Consider the following 15,313-nt stretch of genomic DNA (forward strand, 5'->3'; position numbering starts at 1 on the left):
GACACGCTCTCTCCCTGGGAATGGAGTACAGTATTACATTTCCCGTCATGCCCCGGTGCCCTGTCATTTCCGGACTCCACTTCCCGCCCTGCCCCGCGCCGCTCAGCTGATTCCTCGTGATTCTCAGTCATGGCTGCTGCTGCTTCTCCCGGTCTGCGGTACTCGGGGCGCGTTGCCCTGGTGACGGGCGGGACTCGCGGGATAGGACGGGCCGTGGTGCGGCTGTTCGGTGAGAATCTGGACTCACACGACAGGAGGGACGGGGGATCCATGGGAAGAATTTAACCTCCCCACACCGGGACGCAGAGAGAGACAAGACCTGCAGGTTGCTGGAGGAGGGAGATGAGACTTCGAGGTTCTTGGGGGGTGGGGGTGGTAGGAGGAATTCTGCAGGTTCCTGGAGGGGGGGAGAGGAGTCCTGCAGGTTCCAGGGGGGGGGGGGTAGGAGGAATTCTGCAGGTTCTGAGGAGGGGGGAACCTGAGGGGGGAGAGGAGTCCTGCAGGTTCCTGGAGGGGGGAGATGTGTCTTGTAGGTTCTTGCGGGGGGGGGGGGGGGGGGGAAGGAGTCCTGCAGGTTCCAGGGGTAGGGTGTGGTGGAATCCTACAAAGTTCCTGGGGAAGGGAGGGGTGGAGAGAGTCCTGCAGGTTCCTTTGTGTGTCTTGGAGGTGGGGGGAGGTGGAAAAGAACTTGCAGGACCCTCCAGGTTCCTCTGTGTTTCTGATGGGAGAGGGGGTGGGAAAAGTAGTTTAGGTTTCTGGGTGTCTGTGGGAAGGGGTGTGGGGCTTGCAGCTCTGTCCTCTTAACCTCAGGGCTGCTGCTGACTTTCTCAATGGGGTGGCTTTAATCCTCGGGATCCTGTTTACCACCGACACAGCTAGTTGGAGTGCGGCATTTCCAGTGTGTGTAGGTGTCAGCACTACGCATTATATACTGATACTTTTTCCTCGTTCTCCCTCTTTCTTCTTCTCAGTTCAGAACGGAGCCCAAGTGGTGACCTGTGCAAAAGGTAAGCTTTAGGTCTCCTGTCAGACACATATACACCCCCGACCACGGAGCCTCCCCGTGACCGCCATGATCTCGGCTGATCTTTCCCTATCATTTCTGCTGCTCTGCACTAGCTGAGGCAGAGTTTCTGCAGGTCTTGCTTCGCTGACGCTCTCTCCCTAGATCTGGAAGGTGAAGCACAAACTGTAACAGAAAAATTGTCAGTGGTGGGACCTGCTACCTGAGCTGCACCTCCACTTTGCCCACTCCCGCTGTAGTAATGGCTGGTGTCTCCTCTTTACCTTGTCTCTGCAGAGGAGGAGGCAGGAGACCTGGAGCAGGAGATGAAGACTTTGGGGCCTGGGGACTGTCTTTATGTCCCCTGCGACGTCACCAAGGAGTGTGACATTAAGGTCAGCAGTAGGGGCAACTCACTGGGGTAAGAAGGCAGCTCCATGATATGGCGGCTTGGTGGAGGGAAGATGTAGCTAGGTGTGTTCTAAGATAGCTTCTTTGGTCTTATTCCTCAGTCCCCTTTCTATGTTGATCTAATGCTTTTCAGTCATTTATTATGGCAGATTGCTGCTGCCCTCCCCCCTCTTCTTCTACTATCCCTACACCGCTGTATGTAAGCTCTCTTGAGCAGGGACTGTCCTTCCCCTTGTCTAAACTTGTACAGCGCTGCGTAACCCTGGCAGCGCTATAGAAATGCTAAGTAGTAGTAGTAGTCTTTCCGCTTCCCTGTCAAATTTTGTAGTTCCTTTCCTTTTTTCTTAAGTTTTTTTTGTATTGTAAACTGCAGAGAGCTGCTAGTTAGTCATGGTGGTATAGCAAATTCTATTAAAACTTTACCATATGGGAGGGCCATCAGACCACAGGCCCCCTGGCTCTCTTGCGGAGGGGAGTAAATTCACACATTATGGTTTGATCTTTATTCAAGGCTTTGTGAATGTAAAGCTGACACCTGAAGGTGATTATATTTTGGGGGTCAAAGCATTTGAACATATGGTGTCAATTGGTAGAAGGGAAAGATAGGGGGGAAGGGTTGTTGGGAAATTGCTGTTAATAGATCCTGTTGATTAAATGTTAATTAATAGTACAAAGGGGGGGGGGGGATAAAGTTAAAAGATTAATGGAGATGAGTAATATCGTACAATTTCCGTACTTGGTGTGTGTTGATTGATTGTAGAGACATTTACATTATGTAAACACCACTTTTGTGCTTCATTAATAAAAACTGTTGAAACCTAAAACTTTACCATATGTATGTTTAAGTGAGAGAGGAAGGGTGAGGTTCTGCTGAAATAAAAGGTATGTACCCTGAATTATGTTCATGATTATTGTGCTTCAGCTGTTTGTCTATATTCATGCTTTATGTGCGTCAATGTAATGCCTGCGTGGGGCTCTAGTGATGATCTGCTTTTCAGCTGTTGGTGCTGTATTCATGCTTTGTGTATCTGTATGATGCTTTGCTCTTCAGCTGTCTGTGCTGTTTTCAGACTATGTATTACCTGCAGGAAGTAAAGGGTGGGGAGCCTCTTGGACTTTCAGTGCAGCAGCACCTCGCACCCTAGATTTGTAAGAAGTTTAAAAACCGTTAAAAGGTGATCTGTGCTCTGTGGTGCGAAATGGAAGGTGTGGATTTGCCACTGTGTACCATGGTCTTTTGATGTAGGGAATGACAGGGACAGATCCTGCGGGGCTGGGGAAGAGAACAAACTTTGTTCCCGTGTCATTTTGTACTTCTAAGCCTGTTAATGAACTGGACTGTTGTTTATGTTTGAGTGATGCAGACAATGATATTTTGATTTTTTTGGAAAAACAAGCAAACATGCTGGCCACAACTAGCAAAATTTGCATGTGGGATCCTGTATATCCTGCTACCAGCACATTTTCTAAGAAGAGGAAGGACTCTACTGCAGAGGAAGGACTGTGGAAGACAGGAGAGCTAGACTGAATCCTGAGATTGTTGATGACTTCTTATTCATCCACATATTTAACAAATCATAACAGTGCTTCATAGGGCATATTTCTCCCCCGCTAGGGCATACAGAACGGGTTGTATCTTGTACCCCTAGACATTTTAACAGGGTAAATTAGGGTTCCTTGGGGTGGTAGAAGTCAGCCATTGTTGGGGTTGGAAGGATAGAGGGTGGTGGGAGGGTTTATTATAGCTGCTCATTGTTATTATTGATATCTATTTGTAATTTATACACAACAGTTGCACAGCATTTTGTTCATTTTTATACTTTAATAAAAAGATTTAAATATAAAATCATAAGTGTTTGGGGCTTCTGCAGATGAGGACAGAGCCCACGGGGATGGGGCGGGTATGGAGACAGAGCCCGCAGGGACGGGGACAAACTTTGTCCCCGTGTCATTCTCTATTTTGATGGTAACATATGATTAATTCTTTGCTTTTATGACTCTAGAATCAGTTTTCAGGATTCCTACTCTCTAGTCACCTTCACAGGCTCTGCGGGGCTCTCCTCCAGCGTTTCCTTGGTCCTCACCTGAGCCTTGATTGTGCTTTGATCATAACTCTTGGTTTTTGTATCCTCGCACTCTATGCAGAGGCTGGTCGAAGTGACGGTGAAGAGGTTTGGACGGCTGGACTGCCTAGTGAACAACGCAGGCTGGCGTAAGTTTATTCACCCCACCCCTGAAGTCATCTTTTGGTGCTGCCATGGCCTGGCCAGTAGACATGTGTCTGGGCCCTCCCATCCTCAGGGTTGTCTCACTTTCCAGATCCCCCAGAGCAGACGATCAAGGATACCAGCGCTGATGACTTTCGAGCCCTCTTAGATCTCAACCTCCTCAGCTGCTTCCTGATGGCCAAGGTGAGCCTACACCCTGCTTTTCTCAACACTTGCCCGCCCCTGTCCCTCTTTCCTCACGACCGTCTCCCCTCCTCTTTCTTTTCCAGTACGCCATGCCCCATCTGCGGGAAATCCAGGGCAGCATCGTTAATGTATCCAGCCTGGTTGGGGTCATCGGTCAGAGCCATGCCGTCCCTTACGTCTCCACCAAGGTACTTGTCTCTGGAAAAATTGTGATTGGGGGAGGGGGTGCACCCTGAGCTGTCAGTGTCCACTGCAAAGACAGCCACGCTTCAGCCCTTAGCTTTCTCTGTGTGAGGACACTGGAGATAGGGGGGGGGGGGGGGGGGGGGGGGGGAGGATATAAACTGGTAAGGACTTGTTGAACATAGTAGATGATTACAAGTGTTCATGTCCACACTGCAAGGATATTGTCTGCTTCTGTAATATCTCTTCTTATCTGGCTTTCTTAGCGCTCCACTATCACCTCCAGCAATCCTCCTGGTCCATGTTAAAGAACAGAATCACCTGGGTCTCCAGTGTAGCCTGTCAGACAGTCATAAGTACATAAGTATTGCCATACTGGGACAGACCAAAGGTCCATCAAGCCCAGCATCCTGTTTCCAACAGTGGCCAATCCAGGTCACAAGTACCTGGCAAGATCCCAAAAAAGTACAAAACATTTTATACTGCTTATCCCAGAAATAGTGGATTTTCTCCAAGTCCAATTTATAGTGGTCTATAGACTTTTCCTTTAGAAGTCGTCCAAACCTTTTTTTAAACACTGCTAAGCTAACCACCTTTACCACATTCTCTGGCAACGGCTGCTGGTGGATTTCTATACTCCCAGTGCACATCCCATGCTTATCTCCTTAATGAGTTCAGAGATACCTTCTGCCACGTCCTGTTTTCTTAAATCTGTTTCTTTCTGGTCCGTTACATTCTGCTTTCTTTTCAAGAGAATGTCCAATTGGGCTGTCCTTGTGCAGGGAGTAAAGCCGTTAACCAGCACACAGGCAGGTGAATTTGCGGTTAGTAACTTGGGCCATTCTTCATATGCTTTCCCCACTTATAGCGTTTTGTCTCTTCCTCTGGGTGGCTGTTCCAATCATCCTCCGCCCTTCCTATGAAAAATGTTTCTGATGGCCCCAAGTCTCAGCCCTCCCCCCCCCCCCCCCCCCCCCACCAACTTGGAACTTCATATTGTGATCCCAAAATCTGAACTTCCTGCTTTTGACAAAAAATTTACATCTCAATCATTAATATTGTTGATGTGTTTGAATTTTTGTATCGTGGGAGGTGGTGGAGGTGAAAACGGTAACGGAATTCAACAATGTGTGGGATAAACATAAAGGAATCCTGTTGAGAAGGAATGGATCCTCAGAAGCTTAGCAGAGATTGGATGGCAGCACCGGTGGTTGGGAGGCAGGGCAAGTACTGGGCAGACTTCTACGGTCTATGCCCTGAAAATGGCAAGGATAAATCAAAGTCAGGTATATGTATATCTTGTTGGACAGACTGGATGGACCGTACGGGTCGCTATCTGCCGTCATCTACTATGTTGCTATGTTTTCCTCCGTCTCTTCTTTCCTCTGGGACAGGGGTTCTCAAATCCAGTCCTGGAGACCCACAACCCAGCCTGGTTTTCAGGATTTCCACAATGAATATGTATGAGATTATTATTATTATTCACTGTTTTCACTGTACGCAAATAGATCTTATATATTCATTGTGGAAATCTTGAGAACCAGGCTGAGTTGTGGACTTTGAGCACTGGATTAGAGGACCCCTACTCTAGGAGATACGAGAAGATACTTGGAGATCTAAATACGTATAACTGTAGTTTGCCTTTTTCTATCCCTGTCCTTTCCGAGCCGCAGCCTCCAAACCTGAACTGGTTTGTAAAAGGAGACTGTCATGAAACGTCTAGTCACCCACCTGGTGCTAACCCTGCAACCACCTGTAGGGTCTGTCCCCAACACAGCTCAGGTCCACTTACACCTGCCGCTTGTGCTCTACACTAACACCCTCTTCCCACCGACTGGGTCACAACCGCCTATGGGTGAGTCTCCTGCTTTCAAATTATCCCCAGTGATTTCTAGATTACTGGGGGCTATACTCCCAGTGGTCCCACAGTTACTACTACTACTAGTACTTAACATTTCTAAAGTGCTACTAGGGTTAAGCAGCGCTGTACAGTTTAACATAGAAGGACAGTCCCTGCTCAAGGAGCTTACAATCTAAAGGACAAATGTACAGTCAGTCAAATAGGGGCAGTCAAATTGGGGCAGTCTAGATTACCTGAATAGTTCCCAGAAAGCACTCACAGACCCAACACACAAACCACCACGATTCTTTATCAATCCAGACAAGCAGAGCAAACAAAAACAAATATGTTTATTTTCATAAAATATTGAACATTGAACTATAAATAGATGGAGAAAACAGCACATAGTAACAGGTATCTGAAATAGGATTAAACTATCTAAACATTTTATCACTACCTGAATAGAGCCTGGAAAGTACAGAAACTATAGCTGCTCACCAGTTACAGAATATAACTGATCACAGCAGAGAGGTCTTCCCACTCTACTTCCAAACTGAGGCTGACAAATTACCTCACAGGCCGGAAAAAGAAAACAATCATTTGCTGGCCAACCAGTAGAAAAACATGTCATCAGCAAAACAGTATATTTATTTATTTGTTACATTTGTATCCCACATTTTCCCACCTATTTGCAGGCTCAATGTGGCTTACAATTTTCCATCATGACTTATGTCATTTCAGAATACATATACAATTGGTAATATATATAGAACATGAATGCTAAATTAACAGTCGGGCAAAAAAAGGGAAAATATACAAATGGTTTCACATATACAGTTCATAGGCACAGAAACCCACAGTTTTGCCACAGAGATGTCCCTAAATCTGTATTACATCCACCAGACCCCTCTCCTCCTCACACGGCACACAGAGGTCTTTGCAAAATGGTTTGTCAGTGTCTGTACATATTTACAGAAAGGACGGCACGACAGCTGAAGCAAAGGCGCAGAACGCATTTTTAATTGATCTGAATTTAACCTGGTACTTTCTGCTGCTTAGCCAAGAAGAGCCTTGATGCAAAGTGATTTACATAAATACAGTGACAAGAGAGGTAAATCTGTGCTAAGTTTCTGTAGGTTTAGCCACAGCCATATCTGGTGATCTCTCTGTTCATATGATACACATATAGATTGGAGATTAGCTGCTGGTATTTAGTTCATAGTGCCATCCAGTGGCTGCCTGCTCATATAACTCTGAAAGGTATCTAACTTTCTAACTTCCTTGATTTTGTGCAGCCATTTTTTTTACATCTCTGTGCATAGCCCCTCTAGCAGTGACATAGTGTACTGCTATGGATTTACAGCCTGCTTCACTGAACAGACTACTCAGTAATTACCGTGGATTCTTTTGGATTCGTATTAGATAAATGAGACCTTTATTAGAGGAGCTAAATTCTACATTGATTAAGATATATATATATATATATAATGGTTAAGACATATACAATGTACATAAGTATTGCCATACTGGGAAAGACCAAAGGTCCATCGAGTCCAGCATCCTGTTTCCAACAGTGGACAATCCAGGTCACAAATACCTGGCTGGCAAGATCCCAAAAATGTACAAAACATTTTATACTGCTTATCCCAGAAATAGTGGATTTTCCCCAAGTCCATTTAATAACAGTCTATGGACTTTTCCTTTAGGAAGCCGTCCAAACCTTTTTAAAACTCCGCTAAGCTAACCGCCTTTACCACATTCTCTGGCAATGAGTTCCATAGTTTAATTACAGGTTGAGTGAAGAAACATTTTCTCCAATTCATTTTAAATTTACTACATTGTAGCTTCATCGCATGCCCCCTAGTCCTAGTATTTTTGGAAAGCGTGAACAGACGCTTCACATCTACCTGTTCAACTCCACTCATTATTTTATAGGCCTCTATCATATCTCCCCTCAGCCGCCTTTTCTCCAAGCTGAAGAGCCTTAGCCGCTTTAGCCTTTCCTCATAGGGAAGTTGTCCCATCCCCTTTATCATTTTCATCACCCTTCTCTGCACCTTTTCTAATTCCACTATATCTTTTTTGAGATGCGACGACCAGAATTGAACACAGTATTCGAGGTGCGGTCGCACCATGGAGCGATACAAAGGCATTATAACATTCTCATTTTTGTTTTCCATTCCTTTCCTAATAATACCTAACATTCTATTTGCTTTCTTAGCCACAGCAGCACACTGAGCAGAAGGTTTCAACGTATCATCAACGACGACACCTAGATCCCTTTCTTGGTCCGTGACTCCTAACGTGGAACCTTGCTTGACGTAGCTATAATTCGGGTTCCTCTTTCCCACATGCATCACTTTGCACTTGCTCACATTAAACGTCATCTGCCATCTAGACGCCCAGTCTCATAAGGTCCTCTTGTAATTTTTCACAATCCCGCGATTTAACGACTTTGAATAACTTTGTGTCATCAGCAAATTTAATTACCTCACTAGTTACTCTCATCTCTAGGTCATTTATAAATATGTTAAAAAGCAGCGGTCCCAGCACAGACCCCCTGGGAACCCCTCTAACTACCCTTCTCCATTGAGAATACTTGACCATTTAACCCTACTCTCTGTTTTCTATCTTTTTAACCAGTTTTTAATCCACAATAGAACACTACCTCCTATCCCATGACTCTCCAATTTCCTCTGGAGTCTTTCATGAGGTATTTTGTTAAACACCTTCTGAAAATCCAGATACACAATATCAACCGGCTCCCCTTTATCCACATGTTTGTTCACCCCTTCCAAGAAATGTAGTAGATTGGTGAGGCAAGATTTCCCGTCACTAAATCCATGTTGACTTTGTCTCATTAATCCATGCTTTTGAATATGCTCTGTAATTTTGTACTTAATAATAGTCTGTACCATTTTGCCGGGCACCGATGTCAGACTCACCAGTCTATAATTTCCCGGATCTCCTCTGGAACCTTTTTTAAAAATCGGTGTTGCATTGGCCACCCTCCAATCTTCCGGTACCACGCTCGATTTTAAGGATAAATTACATATTTCTAACAATAGCTCCGCAAGCTCATTTTTCAGTTCTATCAGTACTCTGAGATGAATACCATCCAGTCCAGGATATTTGCTACTCTTCAGTTTGTAGAACTGCCCCATTACATCCTCCAGGTTTACAGAGAATTCATTAAGTTTCTCCGACTCGTCAGCTTAGAATACCATTTCCAGCACCGGTATCCCACCCAAATCTTCCTCAGTGAAGATCGAAGCAAAGAATTTATTTAATCTCTCCGCTACGGCTTTGTTTTTCCTGATTAGCTAGATACACACGATTGGCTAAACAATCATTACATCATTGGTCTCTACATCTAAGCAATGCTAAGAGTTCTTAGACCAGGAAAAGAAGCAATACATACGCTATTCATACAACATCACTGGTCCTTACATCATCCAGGTTCTTAACATCAGCTGGGGGGAGCCGTTACAGCGAAAGCCAGGAGCTTTTTAGACCAGGAACAGATCCTCTGCACAGTGCGTCCACTCATAGATGAGCCCCCACTCTGCTGTAACAAGCCCCCCTTTTTATTAGGCTTAGAGCTCATGTTCAGAGCTACAGAAAATTACAGAATGCTTCTCTGTTTAGGTAAACAAGCCATACTGTGGGAACGTGGTCACATGCTTTCCAAGTCCAGGTGGCCAGGCTGAACTTCCGAAAACAAATGCCATCCTCTCCTTCACATACCAAATTAATTAGAGCTATGTCTTATCTTCCACATTCCAACTTGTTTTTGTATTTACAAGGATACCTTCGGTCAAAAACAGAAGATTTCAGAGTTCATTATCGATCAAAGCAGGGTTGAAAAGCAATCCTTTAAATCTTCCATTACACATAGCTAGGTGGGGCCTTGGCCCCTGGTTGGCTGGCAGGGTTCCCCAGCTGAAGACTTCGTCCAGCCCTGCTCTTCCCCTCGCGTCCAGCACGCTCAGTTTCACTAAAAGAAGCGTGCTGGACGTGAGGAGAAGAGAAAGCAAGGCAGGCAATGCAGCGGTGCCAGACACCAGCGCTGGACGAAGTCTTCAGCTGGTGGGGGTTGAGGACCCCTGCAAGCCAAGGTATTTGCTGTGGCGGTGCTTCAGCTGGTGGGGTTGGGGACCCTCGCCAGCCGAGATGTTACAGCGGCGGGGGTGGTAAATTGGTGACCAAAATGTGCCCCCCCCCCCATCTTTGGCTCTGGCCCCCCTCCCACCTCAAGGTCTGGCTACGCCCCTGCCCTCTAGTCCCTCAATCTACATTGGTACTGGTAGGCTCACCCCCCCCCCCCCCCACCACCCCCGTTAATTGCTGGAATTAGAGTCAAGTTGTACAGCCAGCTGGAAGCTTTTCCTTATAAAAGTGAGGGTGTGGCTGAGGGCCACAGGCCCCATCTGACCCACAGCTACAATTCTTCAGCCCCACTATGTCCACTCTTAGGCATTACCCCACCATTGCTAACGCTGCCGATCTCTGGAATGTACAAATCAGTTCCACTCACAGCTTGCGGCGTCCTTGGTTCAGGTTTTCCCCTCTCGGATCAGAGGATGCTCTTTGCTGTCGCTGTTACTCTTTCTACTGTCAGTCCAGGCATCCACCACCCTTTCCTGACGGTGGTCCCGAGACTCCTAACCCGCAGTTATTTTTTATATCTTCCCCTTGCTGTGTTTCTATTATCAGGACATGGCATTCATAGTTCTGGGCCAGAGGCTGTGCGTTAGAGCTCCCTCCAGTCTGCGATCCTAAAAAGGGTCAATTGCATGCATTAAATTTCAGGATCGTAGCACTTTCACTGATAAAGTGTGTGCGTAAGAGCTTGCAGTATACCTCTGCACCCTTTTATAAAGGTGGGGGGGGGAGAGGGAGGTGTAAATGCAGGAGGGGCTCCCACTTAGCCCGTAGCTTACACAGTATGATGCATTATGCATGCCATGGTTACGTCTGGTCTATGGTTGGTGTAAATGCAGGGTTACGCCATTCTGTACTGAAATCCGGATGACCAGATGTTTTAGACTAGTGGATTATTTGTATAAGTGAGTAGCAGCTATTGAGCTTTAATTTTTTAATTTGATGTGTGCACATCATAACTGAAGCATTATTGTTTTCAGTGTCCTGTTTCTTTCAGCTTCCAACTCATTTAGAACCTTCGGTCATGGCTCCATGTACATAAGGTCTTTAGGGATCCTTTTACTAAAGAGCATCCTATTTTATACCTATGGGCCATGTAGCACTTAGCACACACTAATCTTCAGTTAAAGAGCCATTTAATTTGCAGCTTCTGGAAGTGGGTGGGGATTCCCCTTGTTTTATATCTTGGCTCCTAACTCAGCCCATCTATTGCTGTAACAAACATTAGCCAAATGGCAGCTCTTTCCAGGACCTTGTTAGTGTACACTAATTAGATTGTAAGCTCTGTCGAGCAGGGACTGTCTCTTCATGTTCAATTGTACAGCGCTGCGCACGTCTAGTAGCACTATAGAAATGATAAGTAGTAGTAGTAGTAGATTCTCACTGCACAGCATCAGGAGGAGTAGCCTAGTGGTTAGTGCAGTGGACTTTGATCCTGGGGAACTGAGTTTGATTCCCACTGTAGCTCCTTGTGACTCTGGGCAAGTCACTTAACCCTCCATTGCCCCGGTACAAAATAAGTACCTGAATATATGTAAACCACTTTGAATGTAGTTGTAAAAACCTCAGAAAGGCAGTATATCAAGTCCCATTTCCCTTCCTCTTCCTTCAAATGAAGGCATTCACAGAGGACTGACTCCAAAGTGATAACATTAGGTACTGACTGCAATGCCTTTTCTGCTGGCACTCTAAGCCCCGACCCACACATTGAACTGGGAAACTTCTCCACTGCCACTGAGCTAGCAGACCGGCCTGGATTCTCTCTATTTGTTGAAAAGCTTTGCTTCTTGTGCCTGTTTTGTACCTTGAAGTTATTGGTCTGTGTCCTGTCCAGCCCTTCCCCACCCTCCAGTGTACAGATGTCACGGTTGCTGTTGAGACTGCTGGTAGCGCTGATGAGTGTCTGAGAGGAATGAGCTTACTTACGTTTGATAACATTCGAATGTGGCAACTTGCGGCTTTGTGGCATTCATTTTTTTATGTAACGGTTCTCTTTATTTCTAGGGAGCTGTCACTGCGATGACGAAAGCCATGGCCGTGGACGAAAGCAAGTACGGTGTTCGTGTGAACTGGTGCGTCTTGGGGCCGCCCTTCTGGTTCTCTTTATCTGGAACACTGAGCTCTTGCTGCACTGCCACTGTATTTTTAAAAATCACCCCCTGACCACGAATGCTGGCAGTGGGTATGGGGTATTTGTGAGTGTCTGCAGAGGGGGAGATGTGCTCTCTGGCATTTCAGGAATGATGCCCATGTTTGGCCAATCTCCTTCAGGCTGTGCTGTGATACTACGCTGCCTGTACAGAGCATTAAAATCTACACCTCCAGAGAGAAATGCAGTGGGAAATGAGGGGAGAGGGGATCCTAAAACGGGCAAGGAGGGAAAAGACATTTGGGTAATTGTATCTCATGTATTCTCCTAGCATCTCTCCTGGGAATATCTGGACCCCGATGTGGCAGGAGTTAGCTTCAAATGCACCTGACCCTGAAGCCATGATACAAGGTGGCAAAGATGCCCAGGCAAGTGAGATGTAAAGGAGGGGTAAAGCCTGGGATGGGCAGAGAGGACCCTCATTGGAGGGGGAGTGAAGGGGTTAAGCCTGGGATGGGCAGAGAGGACCCTCAGTGGAGGGGGAGTGAGGGGGTAAAGCCTGGGATTACAGAGGACCCTCAATAGAGGGGGGAGTGATGGGGTAAAGCCTGGGATGGGCACAGAGGACCCTCAGTGGAGGGGGAGTGAGGGGGTAAAGCCTGGGATGGGCACAGAGGACCCTCAGTGGAGGGGGGAGTGATGGGGTAAAGCCTGGGATGGGCACAGAGGACCCTCAGTGGAGTGGGGAGTGAGGGGGTAAAGCCTGGGATGGGCACAGAGGACCCTCAATGGAGGGGGAGTGATGGGGTAAAGCCTGGGATGGGTACAGAGGACCCTCAGTGGAGGGGGATTGAGGGGGTAAAGCCTAGGATGGGTAAAGAGGACCCTCAGTTGAGTGGGAGTGATGGGGTAAAGCCTGGGATTACAGAGGACCCTCAGTGGAGGGGGAGTGATGGGGTAAAGCCTGGAATGGACACACGATCCTCAGTGTAGGGGGAGTGAGGGGTAAAGCCAGTGGACCTAAACTATTTGGAGCTGCAACTGATTATCGGTTGTTGCTCATCTCTCTCTCACTCTCTGTTGTCCCTTTGATTTTTGTCTCTCTCTCTCTCAGCTAATAGGCCGAATGGGGACCCCAGAGGAGTGCGCCCAGGCCGTTCTGTACTTGGTAGCCGAGGCCACCTTTTGCACAGGCATTGATCTGATTCTGAGTGGGGGGGCCGAGCTGAACTATGCCAACAAGAACCAGCAGCGGGTCCACAGCAGCATTTACGACTGAAACCTGGACAAGGCCCCCACCAATGTGCTCACCTCTTCTGAGATGGCAGGGGTGGGGCGACTGATAATGACAGGTCATGATCGTTACACAGAAGCCGCCATGCATCACTGGCACAGAAGCGTGTGAAGGTCAAACGGATTGAAGTCTGAGTTTCCTGGGACCTCGTGAGGAAACAGCTGCTGAAATGAGGGCCTAATCAGTGATTGTACCAGCCCCAGCCTCTTCCTTTAAATTAATTTTTTCTTAAACTGTACCACCCTCGTCCCCCTCAAGGATATGGGGATGGAGGGCAGAGTAATATTTCTTCATTCCAATGTGAACTGTGAATTCTCTGCATCTAATCATGTCCCTTTCTGTATCATGCCAGTTTATTACAAAATTAAAATGATATTTTTCCATTCTTATGTCCAGTCTTTGCCAGCATGTAGCCACGGTTTGTTTCTCGGCCGCTGCAGGCAGGGATTACCTAATGGAAAGAAAGATATTTAAAACAGGACATCAGGTGCTTGAAACAAATCATTTGCAGAATGGCTCATAGGTTGCACAGAATCTCTGCTCCTGGTTTTAGTCACCCCCCCCCCCCCCCAACATTCTGATAATAATAAGATTCAGTTAATTGTATTAGCATGTCGATTTTATATACATTGCTAGAGAGTCACATTTCCAGGTAGAAAGAAAAGATGCAGTGTTCATTTTTCTAGTTCTTCCTCGCCTGCCTTCCCCCCACTCCCCCATGCCCTAGTCTCATCAGGTGTTGATACCTGCAATGAATATGAGATACGTTATGTATTATATACCACATATCATGTAGATGCATATGTGTGAGACAGTCCGTACCACAAGAGGGCATAGATCATGCTGAATAAGCGGTGAAGTGACCAGATGGAGTAGTGGAAGTTACTTGAATGGGTTTGGGAAGCTCAGATCTCTATGCTCTGAGGTAGCAGGGATAGGATAGCAATTTAGGGAATTCCTACATCTAGAGGGGTTGCATTAGCACCAGTCATGGATGCTTTTTTTTTACCCTTTTTGGCTCTTCTGCACAGGGTTAAAAAAAGGTCTGGATAATTTCCTAAAAGAAAAGTCCATAAGCCATTATTAAGATGGACTTGGGAAAATCCACTGCTTATTTCTAGGATAAGCAGCATAAAATCAGTTTTACTGTTTTGGTATTTTGCCAGGTACTTGTGACCTGGAATGGAAACAGGATACTGGGCTTGATGGACCTTTGGTCTGTCCCACTACGGGCAATGCTTATGTCCTTATTTACTTAGGAAAAAAGAATTAAGGAGCAGAGGGGTCCTTTTACTAAGGTGAGCTACAGATTTAGCAGGTGCTATATGATAAGATGCCCATGGGAGCATAATGGGTAACATCATTTAGTAAAAGGCCAGAGCTTCCACAAAAAGTGAAAGAGCTGGGTCTGCTCTAAGCTTCTGTGTACTGCTTTGTTTGTCACCCTCCTGTCTCTCACCTAGCCACCCCCATCATGTTAGACTGCCACTGAAATGCTTTGATGTTTCACTTATATATACTGTCATCTACCAACATTTGCTTATTTCCAGTCTGACGAAGGGCAACCTTCGAAAGCTAATCAAGAAATGTATTGTTATGTCCAATAAAAAAAGGTATCATATTTTCTTTTCCATGTTTTATTTTGTTTTATTTCTATTGATTACATGGTAATAGGGTAAAGGAGCAGGAAATGCAGGAAAAGTGATCTGGATTTTGTTTTGGGGTAGAAACAGTTTTGTATATAGAACGAACAAAGAGGCTGACTCTCCTGCTCCCTGGCATTGTCGAAGGTCTTGTCTGAGTTTCACTAAACCTGTTGAAGGTATTGGTTTAAAGCAGTGTTTCCCAAATCGGTCCTGGAGTACCCCCTTGCCAGTCAGGTTTTCAGGATATCCGCCATGAATATGCATGAACT

The 15,313-nt window shown here is 46.1% G+C and overlaps 1 protein-coding gene across 2 annotated transcripts; it reads left to right on the forward strand.

The window, feature by feature from the left end:
* Window positions 1-102: 102 nt before the first annotated feature.
* Window positions 103-13,781, forward strand: HSD17B14 (hydroxysteroid 17-beta dehydrogenase 14). Of its 2 annotated transcripts, none has more exons than XM_030197836.1 (9): window positions 103-229; window positions 972-1,007; window positions 1,301-1,398; window positions 3,560-3,626; window positions 3,734-3,825; window positions 3,912-4,016; window positions 12,020-12,087; window positions 12,436-12,532; window positions 13,219-13,781. In XM_030197836.1, the coding sequence occupies exons 1-9, from the start codon at window positions 130-132 to the stop codon at window positions 13,381-13,383; spliced, it is 828 nt and encodes a 275-aa protein (XP_030053696.1). In that variant the 5' UTR covers window positions 103-129; the 3' UTR covers window positions 13,384-13,781. The 2 variants fall into 2 exon arrangements, with proteins under 2 accessions (XP_030053696.1, XP_030053697.1); XM_030197837.1 differs by lacking the exon at window positions 103-229 and adding an exon at window positions 237-325.
* Window positions 13,782-15,313: the final 1,532 nt, after the last annotated feature.

This window comes from Microcaecilia unicolor, chromosome 3 (assembly GCF_901765095.1).
Source record: "Microcaecilia unicolor chromosome 3, aMicUni1.1, whole genome shotgun sequence".
Classification (NCBI taxonomy): Eukaryota; Metazoa; Chordata; class Amphibia; order Gymnophiona; family Siphonopidae; genus Microcaecilia; species Microcaecilia unicolor.